Source organism: Manacus vitellinus, unplaced genomic scaffold, assembly GCF_001715985.3.
Source record: "Manacus vitellinus isolate BGI_N305 unplaced genomic scaffold, ASM171598v3 scaffold_20_pilon, whole genome shotgun sequence".
NCBI lineage: Eukaryota > Metazoa > Chordata > Aves > Passeriformes > Pipridae > Manacus > Manacus vitellinus.
Genome location: NW_021939471.1, coordinates 957,845 through 972,044, shown reverse-complemented (window position 1 = coordinate 972,044; position 14,200 = coordinate 957,845). Strand labels below are relative to the sequence as shown.

Below are 14,200 nucleotides of genomic sequence, written 5' to 3'. Positions count from 1 at the left end.
TCTCTGGGCAACCTGTGCCAGGGCCTCCCCACCCTCACAGGGAAGAATTTCTTCCCAGTATCCCATCTAACCCTGCCCTCTGGCAGTGGGAAGCCATTCCCACTTGTCCGGTCACTCCAGGCCCTTGTCCAAAGTCTCTCTCCAGCTCTCTTGGAGACCCTTTAGGTAATGGCAGAGGGGAGGACTCTAAGGTCTCCTCAGAGCCCTCTCTTCTCCAGGCTGAACAATCTCAATTCTTGGATGTCTTTACCTTCTTCATCTCCCACCTTCTCCCCATTTAAGCACAAGGATGGCTGCAGCTGGGGCCAGCCAGCCCGAAAGCAACAGGATGGAGGACGGGACACAGTCAGCATCTCTCCGTGGCCTCTGCCAGCAGGAAGCTCCTGCTGGGCCCTGGGGGAGCAGGGCTGTCACAGTGACATTTCTCTAACAGGCAGCATCAGTGACAGTGTCTGCACTGCCAGAGCCAAGTGGCATCAGGCAAACTGCCTTTGTTCAACAGTCCAGCTTAAAGAGAGAAAAACAGCAGTACTACCAGTGTGGCAGGAGATAGGTATGATCAAGGTGCCAGCCACTCCCATTGCAGGTGGTTTTAGGCATTAACTTGGGTCAGAGTCAGTTGCAGCAGGTTGCTTTCCCAAGGTTAAGAAGCATCAGTAAACTTCTTTTTATGTTCAAGAGACAGCACTGATATTTTTGTGTGCCAAACTGGGATCACCTCCAGTAGGGGATGGCCCTGCCTTCAGCTGTGCCCCATGAAAATTTCCTAGGGATTTGTGAACATTGGTGTCCGGAGGAAGGAAAGGCCTTCCCCCACAGCAGAGGTTCCCAGCCCCAGACATGCAAGTGACCAGCTGAAGTTCACAGCCTGCAGGCAGGACACATTTTGGGACACTTCCTATAGGGCAGGCCAAACAGGGAACAGAAAGGCCAAAAGGGGTGAGCATCACCCATGGGAAGCACATGCTTTTAAGGCCAAGAGAAGGCAAGTCCATGAGGTAGACATGATCCGCAGAGATTTCTCATTGCTTGTGTTGCGTGAGGCAGTAGCAGTCTCTTGATTCACTGTGCACAAGGAAGAAACAATTGTTTTAAGTAGTTTTTCCAGCGATGGAAATAAGCTCATATTTCAATTCCTATTTACCAAAACAGGAGCCAAACTCAGTGCTGTATGAAAGTGTGTTTATTCCAAAGCTAAATTTCTCACATAAAACAATGTCTGTGAACAGCAGCATTCATCCTGACAGATCTCCAACAGTCTCCTGGGCTTGGAGTCCTGACCCATTCCAACACAGCACTTGGGAATCTCTTTTCAGAGTTGTCAGGAAGGGGAGGGAAACGACAGAAAACAGATGCATGGCCATTGGCACAATTTCAGAAATTGTGCCTGCTCACAAGAAGAGCAAATGTATCAAGACACTTTGCAGGGAGATTAATGCCTGTACAAAGATCCCACAGAACACCCTGCTCCATGCAGACTGCCTGCAAAGAGGCAGCTGCCCCTATCAGGAGAGAGCTGTGTTATTCCTGCAGACAGAAAACAGGGTTGTTGGATTTAATTATCTGCTGAACTGCTTCCAAGGACCGAAGCAGTTGAGAGGTCATGTCAGAGATGTGCTCCTTCGCAGCCCAGGGACTTTGCACCCTGGTGCGCTGCTCTGATCCCAGCTGACACTCTAGAGGGGATTCCCTTCTTCCCCCAGCCTCAGCCTCTTGGAGAGGTGGTTGCTGATGGCCATGAGGGGGTTGGCTCTGTACTTGGGATCGGTGATAACCTCATGAAACCGAGCCACTTCCTTCTCTCTGAGGAAAGAAAAACAACACGCAAATTCTCTAAGTGCCTCACACAAAAGAAACCGAGCAGATAAGGACCAAACTCATAAAGCAGTGGATTTCTGTCAAGACAGAGTGATCCTGGGTGTAAATCTCAGAAAGAGACAGTGCAAGAAATAAACCTAATTTAGCTGAGGGCAAAGCTCAAATTGCTGCCAGCTTCATGGGAGTCAGAGGCTTGATCTCATGCCACAGAGACAGAAACAATCTTGTTAGTGCCCAGCATCACTTGGAAATGGTTATTTCAGAACTTTTCCCTAGTAGATCAAGGGACTGTGGGTATCTGGTAAATCACCAGGAATGAAAATTACTTCAGACTGCACCAGCACGAAATCAGATTCTCTTCTGACAGCTCATCTACTGACTTTCATTGCTGAAAGTCTGGTTGCTACCAGCCTTTCATTGCTGAAAGGCTTGGTAATCCTATGTGCAACACTAGTTAGATGCCATGGGAAGAGCAGCTGCTTGCTGTGGAAATGGTCTTGTCTTAAAAAGCAAGCACCCAGGGAAAAACAAGAACAGAGTAGGCATGTAAAAGAAAACCTGTGAGTTTTCACACAGCCACATCCATTGCAGCATCCCCATCTCCCTCAGGCTGCCAGGCTCTCCACATGCTTGCCAGACACATAGTTGTTGGCATTCAACTCCTCCCCTCCCAAGTATGGGCCTTCCCTTCAATGCCAGCCCTGCCCCTGGCAGAGGGAAGAGAGGAGCCAAATCTGAAGCTTGGGTTGTGGCAGATGGGGCAATACGGTGAGTCCTAGGGAACCTCCTACCCTAACTAATATCCTGGGAAACAAACCTCAAGACCTTACTCCAAGCTATTTCCCTCCCAAGAAGCACAGATTTCCCAGACCGCTAAAAAGTAAAGAAAGGCAGAACTGAGCAAGGAAGGCATCCCAGCACCAACAGTGGCCAATTTCTGACAGAGAAGGGTATTCATGGAGTGTGCTGGAGATCTGTAGCCTGACTGTTCAGCCTCAGTTTGAAGTTGAATGGCTCAGAACTGACAGAAATCCTGGAAACATGAAAGCAAACACTGCCAGATCACAGTGCCTAGCCCCAAGAGAGCTGTGCTGAGTGAAAATGAAGTTCTTGATGCCTAGTGGCAGTATAAACTATCCAAGAGATTACACAGAGGAATAAGGAGTTGCCAGACTAAGCCCAGGAATCATTCAAAAGCATTTAAACTCTCCATCCTTGTTGATATTCAAAAGCCCTGTGGACATGGTCCTGAGCAACCAGTTCTAGGTGACCCTGCTGGTTGGACCAGGGGTCCCTTCCAATGACCCCCAGGGGTCTTTTCCAGTCTCAGCCATTCTGTAAGGCTCAGCAAGGACTGGACACTGGTAACTGGGTACTTACAGGAGCCGATGTTTCTGAGCTTGTTTCATCAGACAGAAGTCTGATGGTTCTGCCTTTGCTATATGGCTGTGGAGAGAAGAAACAAAACAAGTGAGCGAGTGTTAGAGAAGAGCTGCGATTTAGAAATGTCTGCGGAGATGGAAGCAGTCCAGGAATTCTGCATCTGCCCTCCCAGAGAGGACAGGTAATTGTCCTGCATGGAAACTGTCCTGAAAGGCAGTTATTTCACAGCCAGGCACTGCATGGAAATGCAAACTCCTTCTGGCACAGACTGACAGAGCAGGAGGCACTGCAGAAAAACCGGATCGCTTCGTTCCAGAACTGGTCATTAGCTGTCCATGCCCAGATCATTTTCTGCTTATCACTGACCTCCAGGTCAAACCGATCCTGTTGCTTAGAGAAAAGATTCCATTGAACTTCCTCTCACTGCCACGTGTGTCACCTCTGCACGGCTCACGTTTCCCACTGACACTGCAGAGCCTCAGCCTCGGCAGCCATCCCTTACAGACAGTGCTATGTACACTCAGCAAGAAGCATCCATGGGATACTGCCAGCCCTGCTCTGGATCCCGCAGTGGGACCACTGGGATATAATGTGTTGGAATGCAGGATGGTGCACTGTGTGCAGCGGAGGCACAGCAGCAGGTATGGATCTGCACTTTCTGTAACCCACTCCTGACTCCTGGGCAAAGTCCAAGGAGACCAGAGGTGTAATCCCATCCCACACAGTGCCTGATGCCAAGCAGCAGCAGAGATTTACCACAAAGGCAGCGCTGAGTCCCAGCAAGGGACACACAGGAAGGGCAGCGATTGCTTTTGGGACTTGAAGTGCATAAGGGGAGCTGCTGGTAGAACTGGACATTAAGGAAAGGAGAAGAAACTTCCATTCTTCAGCACTAGACAGATATAAAAGTTAATAGGAGAAACAAGTTGGGAAGTGGGTCTGCCTCCATGGGGTAGCTCCTCTCCTATTTGCCCTCAGGCTGAGCCCCAGCAACAGCCCAAGGGGGAGGAAGAGGGTCTGCCACTTACCCCTCTGTTGGGGCAGATTCCTCAAGGAGGAATCTTCCCATACTGGTGGGTGCTGGGAGCTAGAACCTTCCTCACCAGATCTGCCCCAAAGGTTAGGAAACACAACAGTTCCTTGCCTTCTCTTCAAGACAGCAGGATCTGGTCTCTTGCTGGCAGTGTTACGGTGACCTCCTCTTCCTATTTCCCTCTCTGACATGTTACCCTCCATCCTGTTATTTTGCCTTTTTTCCCCCATTCTTCCTTCCCTCCTACTCACTTGCCTCATATTCATTCACCTTACTCACTTCCATCACCCCTCTCTACTCAGTCAGCTCCTGCTCCACATATTCCCTCCCTGACCCTCCCTCCCGTCCCTGCCTCCCCTCCCTGCCCTCCCCTCCTCCTCCCCTCATTCTTAACAGCTCAGCACAGGAACAATTTCTTGTCCCAGTTTGCCTGGAATGCTTACAGAAGCTCAGGGAAATCCCTTCTCAAGTTGGATGGCAACCCATGGTCACCAGAGCAGGGCTTGCCAAACCCGTGTGTGCCACCAAGTCACCATGGCAGCCCCTTCAGAAATGAGCAGCTCTGCAGAGGGTGACAAAGCCTAAAGGAAAGCTATTCTAGAGTACATCCCAGGCTGGACTTCCCTCCAAAACCACCAGCACATTGCCTGTTCTCTTGGACCACGTTAGCAGCCCAGATTCATTACACTTCATTGCCTTCATTCATTATAAAACAGAATAAAAACCTCCCTGTAATGCGCCTTTACCCTGCAGGAGATCAAATTCTTGGAGAATCTAATCTTTTATTAATAATGATGACAAATCACCAGAGTATTACCCTTCCTTTCTGCAATGATTCAAATCCTGTAAAAGCCTCCTCTGATTATTTCAAACACTTCTGCACACACATCCAGGAAGCCAGAAGCCAGCAAGGGGAAGAAGAGCCCTGTAGCTCCTCCATGCCATTACTGAGGGGGGACTGCTTTTGGGTTGGCATGTCATAGGCAAATCTGGCTGACATCACCCAGTGTCAAACTCCCATCTCCACTGTGCTGACTCAGGCTTCCAAAAGGACAGACTAGGGATTCCACACCCCCACAGGAGGTCTGGGGGTGGGAGGGAGCTGACAGCACATCTCCAAGTCTGGAGATTCGTGCAAGATCACCAAACACTTCCAGGTGTGCCACACACCCTCTGCTATGAAGGGCACTACAAAAGAGAAGGTCATTGCAGTTGCTGGGAGGAGTATTTTGGCCAGTGTTTTGCCTTAAAGCATCCTGCAGCAGATGGCCAGAGAGGGATAAGACTGGAGGAATTCTGACTGGAGAAGAGAAGGCTCTTGGGAGACCTTAGAGCCCCTTCCAGTTTCCAAAATGGCTTCGAGAGAGCTGGAGAGGGATCCTGGACAAGGGTCTGGAGTGACAGGACAAGGGGGAATGGCTTCTTGCTGACAGAGAGCAGTTTTAGATTGGATATTGTTGAGGTGTCCTGTGCAGGGCAAGAGTTGGACTTCATGATTCTGATGGGTTCCTTCCAACTCGGCATATTCTGTGATTCTGATAACAAATTCTTCCCTGTAAGGGTGGTGAGGCCTTGGCACAGGTTGCCCAGAGATGCTGTGGATGCCCCATCCCTGGAAGTGTCTCAGGCCAGGTTGGACAGGGCATAGAACAACCTGCTCTAGTGAAAGGTGTCCCTGACAACGGTAAGGGTTTGGAACGAGATGGGCTTTAAGGTCCCTTCCAACCCACACCAGTCTGTGATTCTAAGACCAAGGCAAGTGTACAGCCACATCCTCTCCACTCTTTGCTGCTCAGACTAGTGCCAGCTGCACTTTATAGACATGCAGCAAGCCCTCCACGGAGCTGTTCTCACTGGATTTGTCAGGTCCCACCTGAACATACAGTCTTCCTTCAGCCCTGACAACCTGTGGCAAGGAGCTGTGCAAAGCAGCAAGCCTCCTGCTTGTACTGAACCTGTTACTCACTACATACATTTGATGTCCTTCAATTCTCATACTGGAAAAGATCACATCATGACAGAAAGGGGGCAAAGCCACCCACTCAGGCTCAGGTAAGCCCTGGCCCCAAACTCTGGCCAAGCAACTGTCTGTTTTCTGCAAGACTTGAAGTTTTGCTTGTACTTTTGCTGTTCATTCCCACTGAAAGAGAGGGCAGGCTGAATAAATGGTGGTATATAGGAAAAAAAAAAACCAAGAAAAAAATGCTCCTCAAAGAATTAGAAGCTTGTAGCTACGAGCTGAGCTGAAGGACACTTCATCCCGCAGAAAGAAGGGAAATACACAGCCCATCCCCAAAATGGCACGTACCTCTTGACTGGCTTCCTGCCCCTGCCACCTGCAGTCAGGTCAGAGAGCTCAGGTAGGGCTTCCATCAAGGGCTGCATGTCTCCCACCACAGGTGTTGCTTTTCGCTTTGCTTCGGCTTTTTGCTTCTGCTTCATTATCTTCACACTTTCTATTTCTGAATCAGAAATAAGGCACTACTGAAGGAAGGAGAAGTGTCTGCAGGAGATAACCCTTGAGCTAAGAAATTAATAGACTGCTTAACCACCTAGAGGAACAACAGGCCAGAAGTGACCTAAACCAGGGAAAGACCAAAAATAATGCAGCTGGGTTATTCCCCCCTTACAGGTTGTGTTTGCTTATAACTCTATACATCCCTTCTGACAGTGCAACGGGAAATGAAATTCCCACACTGATTTTGTCTGAACTGCTCCCATCCCTTACACTGTTCATCACTCACAGCAACACAGCACAGGAGCCCTGGTGTGGCAAAAAACCCCACACTGACCTTGCATGGAACTGGGTGAGAGAAACAAGAGGGGAAGGGACAAACCAAGTACAGTCAGCTCCACATCTGGCCTTAAACAGGCACAGCCCCATCTCTGCTTTGCTGCTGGGACCAAACAGTGGTCTCCTAGCACAGGCAGAAAAGATGGACTTAATTTCAGTTGTTTACTTAGTTTGGAGCGAGTCAAGGTCTCACCTTCATGACTCATGGTGGAGTGCAAGCCACCAGATGCTGGATAAACTGGACCCTTAGAAAAGCACTGCATCAAGTGGCAGAGACAGATGGCTCTTCCTCAGAACCACGTTTCCCAGTCTCCCTGCAGCAGCTCTGACATGGTTGTGGGCACAGAAAGCTCCACAAATGTTATATCAGTCTCCCCTTCAGCCACGGGAGGTGGGCTTTGAAAGCCCACAGGCTTCTGCCTCAGTCCTTGAGGCTCCCTGGTGTAGTTTTAAGTCCCACAGTTGCCCAAGCTTCACAGAGCCAGCAGTTGCCAGGGCAAGCTCCAGCAGAACATGCCCTTTAGACAGCCCACAAAAGCCCAGGACTCATACAAGCTTCCAGCTGAATTCCAAGATGCCCCAACCTGACCCAGAAGTCCCTTGGACAACTGTAAGGATGAGCCTCAGTGCTGAGCTAAAAACTCCATGTGTGGACATGACAGAGTGCCAGAAGCCGTGGGGCCAAGCTGGTAGCACAGGCAGGCCAACAGCTTCCACAGAACTATTTTGGTGGGAGCAAAAAAAGTAGCCAGTCCCACTTACAGACCACAATCTCGGGTCTAATCCTGCTCCCACAATCTCAAGGAAGTAGAACTCAAATTCACTGGCTGGCTGCTGGCTCCTTTAATACCTCTGCCTTGTTTGCTCTCCAACTCGGCTGAGTTGAAGAGCAACAGTTTTTCATGAACTGCAATTCTGCTGTACATGGATGTTTGTGACAAATCTGGATTGGAAACGCTTCTCCTCGCAGCAATCCCTGCCAAGAACACAGCTTTCTGTTCTGCATCACTTCTTTTTTTGGTCTGGCTTTATGAAGCTGACTACTTCAGTGCTTTCATAAACAGTATGTGCTTAAAATTTTCAGACACCTGATTCTGCACAAACATCCCAAATTCTTTTCCTATGAAGTCTTGTTCGTCTGAGGAGCCATGCAATATATATATTTTTAAATGCGCATACTTCTAATGTCTGAAGCATTACATAAGTTTTTTCCCCTCTCTAGTCTCTCCTAAGATTACTTATTGGAATGGAAGAAAGCTCCAAGTTTTGCATTTGCTCTACTGGGCTGAACTTTGGTTCCCAGGGTCTTGGCATCCAGTGTCACAAGAGCAGCCCTGGGACAACAAGAAACAACAAACTCAGATTTAGGAAAACAGAGATGCAGTGGTAACAACCTCAGCTGTCCAAATTGGGTTCTCTTTTGGGGGGTAAAGAGTTCTTTCTCCACAAAAAAAAAATTTTTTTTTTAGGTACTTTTGTGCCTGTAAAGCACTTCTAACACATAGTATCTTCTAAGGGAGATTAATTTGGCACGGAGTTTACTGTGTTGGTGTTCTGCTCAAAGCAAAGCCTCTGTATTTCATTTGTATTTCCTCAACTTAGCGATTTCAGAGACAAGAGAGAGGGAAAGAGGCCACAGCAGGGCCAAAATAACACACATGATCTTGGGAAAGATGGATGCTACAAAGGCATCAGGAGGGCAGGATTAAGAGAGTGTAGGGATCCTGCTTCTGGGCTTTTCCAAAGCAGCTGACCTTCACTAGCACAGCACTATACTTCGTGTCAAAGGGCTGCAGATGTCAAAGGCACCGTGAAGCTTTTGGGAGAAGGTTTCCTTCACACACAGAGTGTTAAATTCTCAGCTTTTTATCTAAGAGGAGTTAGACACACCTCTGCAAATGGTGAAATCACAGGTGAATGGACTTGAGCTCAGAGCTCAGGTGCACAGAGCACATGGTGTAGCAGAAAGCCATATCCCTCTGCCCCAAACACAATCTGCCTTCAACTCTGTTGGGCAAGAAGGTGTTAGGGGAAAAGCTTGTCCCAAGAACACCTCCAGGTGACACAAGGAATCCCTCTGCTACACTGGGTAGGACAGCATAGTCTCTTACTGCGCTGCAACACTCGAAGCAAAAATACAGACACTTCCCACAGGAAACAGAAGCATTTCTGCCATGGGCTGGTTTTGTTTAGCTCATATTTCACAGCCTCGAGAAAGGCCAGACTGTCTGGTAAGTGGGTTCACTGACCTGTAGCATATGGGAAAGAGCAGTAACACAACCAGCAGTGCCCAGAGTTCTCCCTTACTGCAGGCTCTCACCACAGAGGTTTGGGATGAGATGGTGGCAGCATAGGTCTCAGCTCCAGGCTGTCCTATCACCCCCATGGCTCCTCAGCAACGAGGAGCTCCACTACACAGCCAGTCCTATCTGTACTAGGGCTTTAAAAGATACACTAAACTTACATGGGCACAGTGTCCTATCTGGATAAAGAAGGAGTTTATGTAGTCAGATATATTACACGTGGAGAAAGATCAAAAACAGATGTGGGGCAATGACTCGGTCTTGGTGCTTAACACTGAGCAATACCTGGGACTTTGACCCCACCTGCTGGGGAGCAGGTGTGAAGGTTTCTGAGAAGCATTCAGCCCTTCCAAGCACTTAAACCCACACCCAATGAACAAGGAGATCCACCAGAGCCGTGCTCTGTGATGTGTGACATGCTTCACAGGAGTACTCACTCTGCAGCCATCTTTCTTTCCTCAGCTTCATCTTTTCTTTTTTGGAAAGAACTGTTTTTTCTTCTAAACCTAGAAGAGAAGAGACATGAGATGGAGCCTGGCTCCTGTACAACAGATTTCATTCAACCCTCGATGCTTTTGAATTTGCTGGCAGGTCAGGCAGGCTGCAGGCATTGCAGGGGCTACACTGCACCTCCAACTTTTAGCCAAACCAATTAAACCTGACTTGCTGTCAGTTAAAAAACAAGAAGCAAGTAGATCAGATCAACAGCAGAGAATCCTAGAATGGTTTGGGTTGGAAGGGACCCTAAAGCCCATCTTGTTCTAACCCCCTGCCATGGGCAGGGACACCTTCCACTAGCCCAGGTTGCTCCAAGCCCCGTCCAACCTGGTCTTGGACACTTCCAGGGATGGGGCAGCCACAGCTTCTCTGGGCAACCTGTGCCAGGGCCTCCCCACCCTCACAGGGAATGATTTCTGAAATATACCCGGGACAGCCCTGCAAGGAGCAGTCGATCACTAGCAGCTTGTAAAATAGGCTAGTACCTACTATTTACCAAATTCAGTATGGAAAGCAGCTGTTGAGCACTGGTATCCAATACCAAGTAAAATAACATCACAAATATTTTTACTGGCGATCTGTTGCAGATGCTATAAAATTATATCTTATCTCTGGTGTTTAAAATAAAACTGACTTTAGTCAACTTTTCTCCTGAAACGTACTGGGAATACCAGAATGCCAATGGAGGAATAAGCTCCCCAAAGATCAGTCCTCTCACCTGAGCTTATGCTTAAGCCTGCAAAAGAAAAAATAGCTTTCTTTTCCCCAAAAGAAACAGAAGAAAGGAATTCAATGCAATTCTGCAAACAACTCACTGAGGACAGCTTCTCTGAAGCTACAAATCTTTTAGAATTATTTAAACAAAAGCAGGATCATATTTTAGTAATTCCTTAAGATCAGAACAAGCCTGCTAGGGCTGGGGGGACCTTTCCATAAAGCCAGCAATCACCACCATGTTTTGAGTTTCTAGAAGACACGGAGAACAGAGCTGCTTCATATGCCAGAAAAATACATTCCTGCAGCCAATGGACCCAAAAAGCAAGAAATAAAACCATGTTTGTTGTGGCATCAAATCAGATGCCGAAACAACAAATTGCCTGTACCAATAACCAACTCTGAGCTACCACCCCCATCACTCCACATTTCTGCAGCTTCAGGGGAAAAAAAGGATGAATTATGGCCAAGTGGCACATGGCACCCCGATGATATCCAGAGGGCTGCCTGCACAAGACACCCTGGCTGCCCCAGCCTGCCTAGATTTCAGCCATGGCAGTGCTGGGAAGATCTGCCCCTCATCTGGAAACATGCTCATGACTTCACTGGAAAAACAGCGCCCAGTGGGATTTGTTAATGAAAATTAAAAAAACCCTGCAATTCAGCCAGCTGGCCAATTCTAGTAATAACAGCAATTCAGGTTTGGGGGTTTTTCACCCCCCTCCAAATGGTAGTGGAATATTTAAGGAAACAAAAGCTGTTTTCTTGGCAAGAGCCCAATCTTGCTGCTGGCTGGGGATGGCGGGCGGCACCCAGGCCAGCAGCCGGAGATCTCCAGAGGGGTGCCTAGGGAAAAGGAGTTGGATCCCTCCCATGTCAGCAGCCAACTCCTGGCCTTTTCCATCACCTGCTTCCCCAGACACTCCATTTTCCATATCCCAACTTGCCCCTCAGAAGGCTGTTTTGCTGCTGGAAGGTGCCAAGTTGTGTTTGGCAACCTAGAGTTGTGACGCCGATTGCCAAAACCGCTGGAAACCCACTGGAGAACAGTGGAGGCAGAATTCGTCTGGTTAATTAACAGCACAGACTATCCCCATGGTAGTCTTTTATTCTTATTCAGCTTGCAAGCACCTTCGAGATCCAAGCCAGACCACAGCTTCCCTTTAATTATTTTCCTGTGAAATCAGAAGAGTTTGGGTCCCCTTTTCCAGCCCATTCCACAGGTAATTTAAGAACACTTGCCTTTGAAACCTTGTGTGTGCAGGAAAGGCAAGCAAGCCCCATGCACATTAGCTGAGGGTAATTTCCATACATTTAGAGAGAATGTGTTTTTTCTTTCTTCCCTCTGATCTGCGCAGTACAAGACATCTCAAATACAAACAGATTACAAAAAACCCCACAACAGCTTTTTTCCCCCCTCAGATCAAGCGTTTGATACTAGTCCTGGCAATCCTCAGCATCCTGCTTTCATGGCAGAGAAGCGGATTTTTTTTTGAAGACAGTTTCCTTAATTCAAAAATCTTGGAGTTTTTTTTGGTAAAGGACTCAGACTAAAAAAGAAATTAAATATATATATGCACTCATATATATATATATATATATGACTGCTTTTCATAAGGGACTCCTTAGTCTAAGTCTATATATATAAATATAAATATAGTCTATATATATAAATAAAGTCTATATATATATATATAAATCCTACCTTAGAAATCCCCATTTTATACATTCTAGGCATTCAGAAGGAAGCTGGACTGGGTTAAAGCTGTAACACCACAGGCTTCCATGCCCTAAGATTCAACTATTTGACTCCACAACTGAGAGGGTGAAAACACAGGTTTCACAGTTCCAGGAAACTACATTACTTGGAGGACTTGGCCATGAGCAGAAATATCCAATAACCTATGCAGTGCCACGTGGACAAATAGTCCTTCGAGCACCAGGCATCTGCTCCCCCCTGCACAGCTGCAGCGAAGCACTAAGCTCCACCTTGGGTATGAGGTATCAAGAAACAACATGTAATATTAATTATTATTCCCAGAACCCTGATATACATAACAGTAAAAGCTGTTGCTGCTCAAAACATAATATTTTGGCAAATTGAAGTTAAATAACAACAGATGTGTTAATTTTAGCCTCGGTTGTATAACGGCAGCAAAAATGAGCATATGCCTACAGTTGTGGGCTGAGTTCACAAAAGAAGTCACAAAGAGTACATCCAAAAGCAGAGGACTGGGTGTGGTTTTGGGTTGTTTTTCTGAATGACACAGTGTCACTTGAAAATTGTCTTCCAGTCCTTGTCCAGTGAAAGGGCCTGGGAAATGGTAACTGCAGTCTCCTGAGGCACACGCAGTGGCGTGACCTGACAGACGTCAGTGCACAGCAGCTGAAGGTGTTCCCCAGGCAGAGAGCTGAGGGAGGACATGGGCCAGGCAAAAAGTCAGCCAAGATGTCCTCTGGTAGAGGTGATGCTCCACGGGAGCCATCCTGGCAGCTCCCTGCCCTCATCCCAACCCACAGCTCCCAGTCAGTGACCTCCAGCTCCACTGCTCCAGAAAGCATGGACTGCAGAAGTGTCTGAGGAACCCATGTCAGTAGTGGGACTAAGGCTTGGAGGTGATAAGGACAGAGACAGGGAGTGGGTATCCATTCTCTTTGCTCTCTTGCTGTTAGAGGAGCCCCAAGAGACAGCTTGGTAGCCTGTATGTGAGCACAGAGACCACATTCAGGTTTTACCCAGCCCAAGCCCTGCCACACCCTGAGCAGGCTCGGGAATCAGTATTGGAGGAAAAGATGCCAGCTCCTGTTGAGGCAGGGCAGGTTTCACCATGGATACAGCATTTGCCTTTTATGTTCCAAAACAAGCTACATTATTTTTGTTCACCATTGTTACACCGGCACACAAGCTTCCCTCCTGCCCTGATGAAGAAGGCATCCTACATCATGTGAGATCTGCATTCTCCAACCCTCTAGATCCCCTGGTTATTTAAAGCAAAGCCTACTTCCAAGCCTGGCTTCCCATTGGAAACCCAGGGGAGCAGCATAACTTGTGTCCTCAAACCAAGGTCATGCCTCTGCCAGGCCTGGTAAACATCCCCAGGCTCCGACCAGCTCCAGCATGGGCACGAGGCCTCCGTGTGCAGCAGAGCTGAGACTCAGCTCTTGTCAGCTGCAGAAGGGCACACATGACATGTGGGAGCACTTCCCCTCAGGAGGTGAACTGGGAAGTCACAATCTGCACAGCAGTCTGTGAAAGGCAGCTCCATAGAGAAAGCCTGTCCTTCCAAGCGATGTCTGAAGCACACCCAGCCCCTGCCACAAGGCAAAAGTACCTCCTTCTTCTCCTCTTCTGCCCAAGGGCTTGTCCACTCTATGTGTCCTCATCTTTCCCACCGTGTGCTCTCAGCAGTCCTCCCCAGCACAGAGCCTGACCTCTGAAGGGTCAGTCACATAGAGGATGCTCAAAGTGGCCCAGCGTGTGCCACTTTTGCAGCTGGAAGGTTATTTTTATAACCAAGGCTGAAAGAGGCACCACGCTGCAGTAAACCCAGATTTGTGAATCACACGTGCCACAAGGACTGCAGGATGCCCCATCTGAGCCAGGTGCTTTGCACTGCCATTTCACAGCACAAAGAATCACAGAACAGGTTGGGTTAG

The 14,200-nt window shown here is 48.2% G+C and overlaps 1 protein-coding gene across 2 annotated transcripts in view; it reads right to left on the bottom strand.

Annotated features, from left to right (window-relative positions):
- Positions 1-1,165: 1,165 nt before the first annotated feature.
- Positions 1,166-14,200, bottom strand: part of FAM207A (family with sequence similarity 207 member A) — a 35,214-nt gene continuing 22,179 nt past the window's right edge. Inside the window, exons 2-5 of one of the 2 annotated variants that reach the window (XM_029959565.1) lie at positions 9,769-9,837; positions 6,543-6,696; positions 3,199-3,264; positions 1,166-1,803 (exon numbers count right to left, since the gene is read on the bottom strand). In XM_029959565.1, the coding sequence (XP_029815425.1) occupies positions 1,677-1,803; positions 3,199-3,264; positions 6,543-6,696; positions 9,769-9,837 (416 nt within the window). In that variant the 3' untranslated portion in view covers positions 1,166-1,676. The remainder of the gene's footprint in view (positions 1,804-3,198; positions 3,265-6,542; positions 6,697-9,768; positions 9,838-14,200) is intronic. The other variant, XM_029959566.1, reaches the window with a different exon arrangement.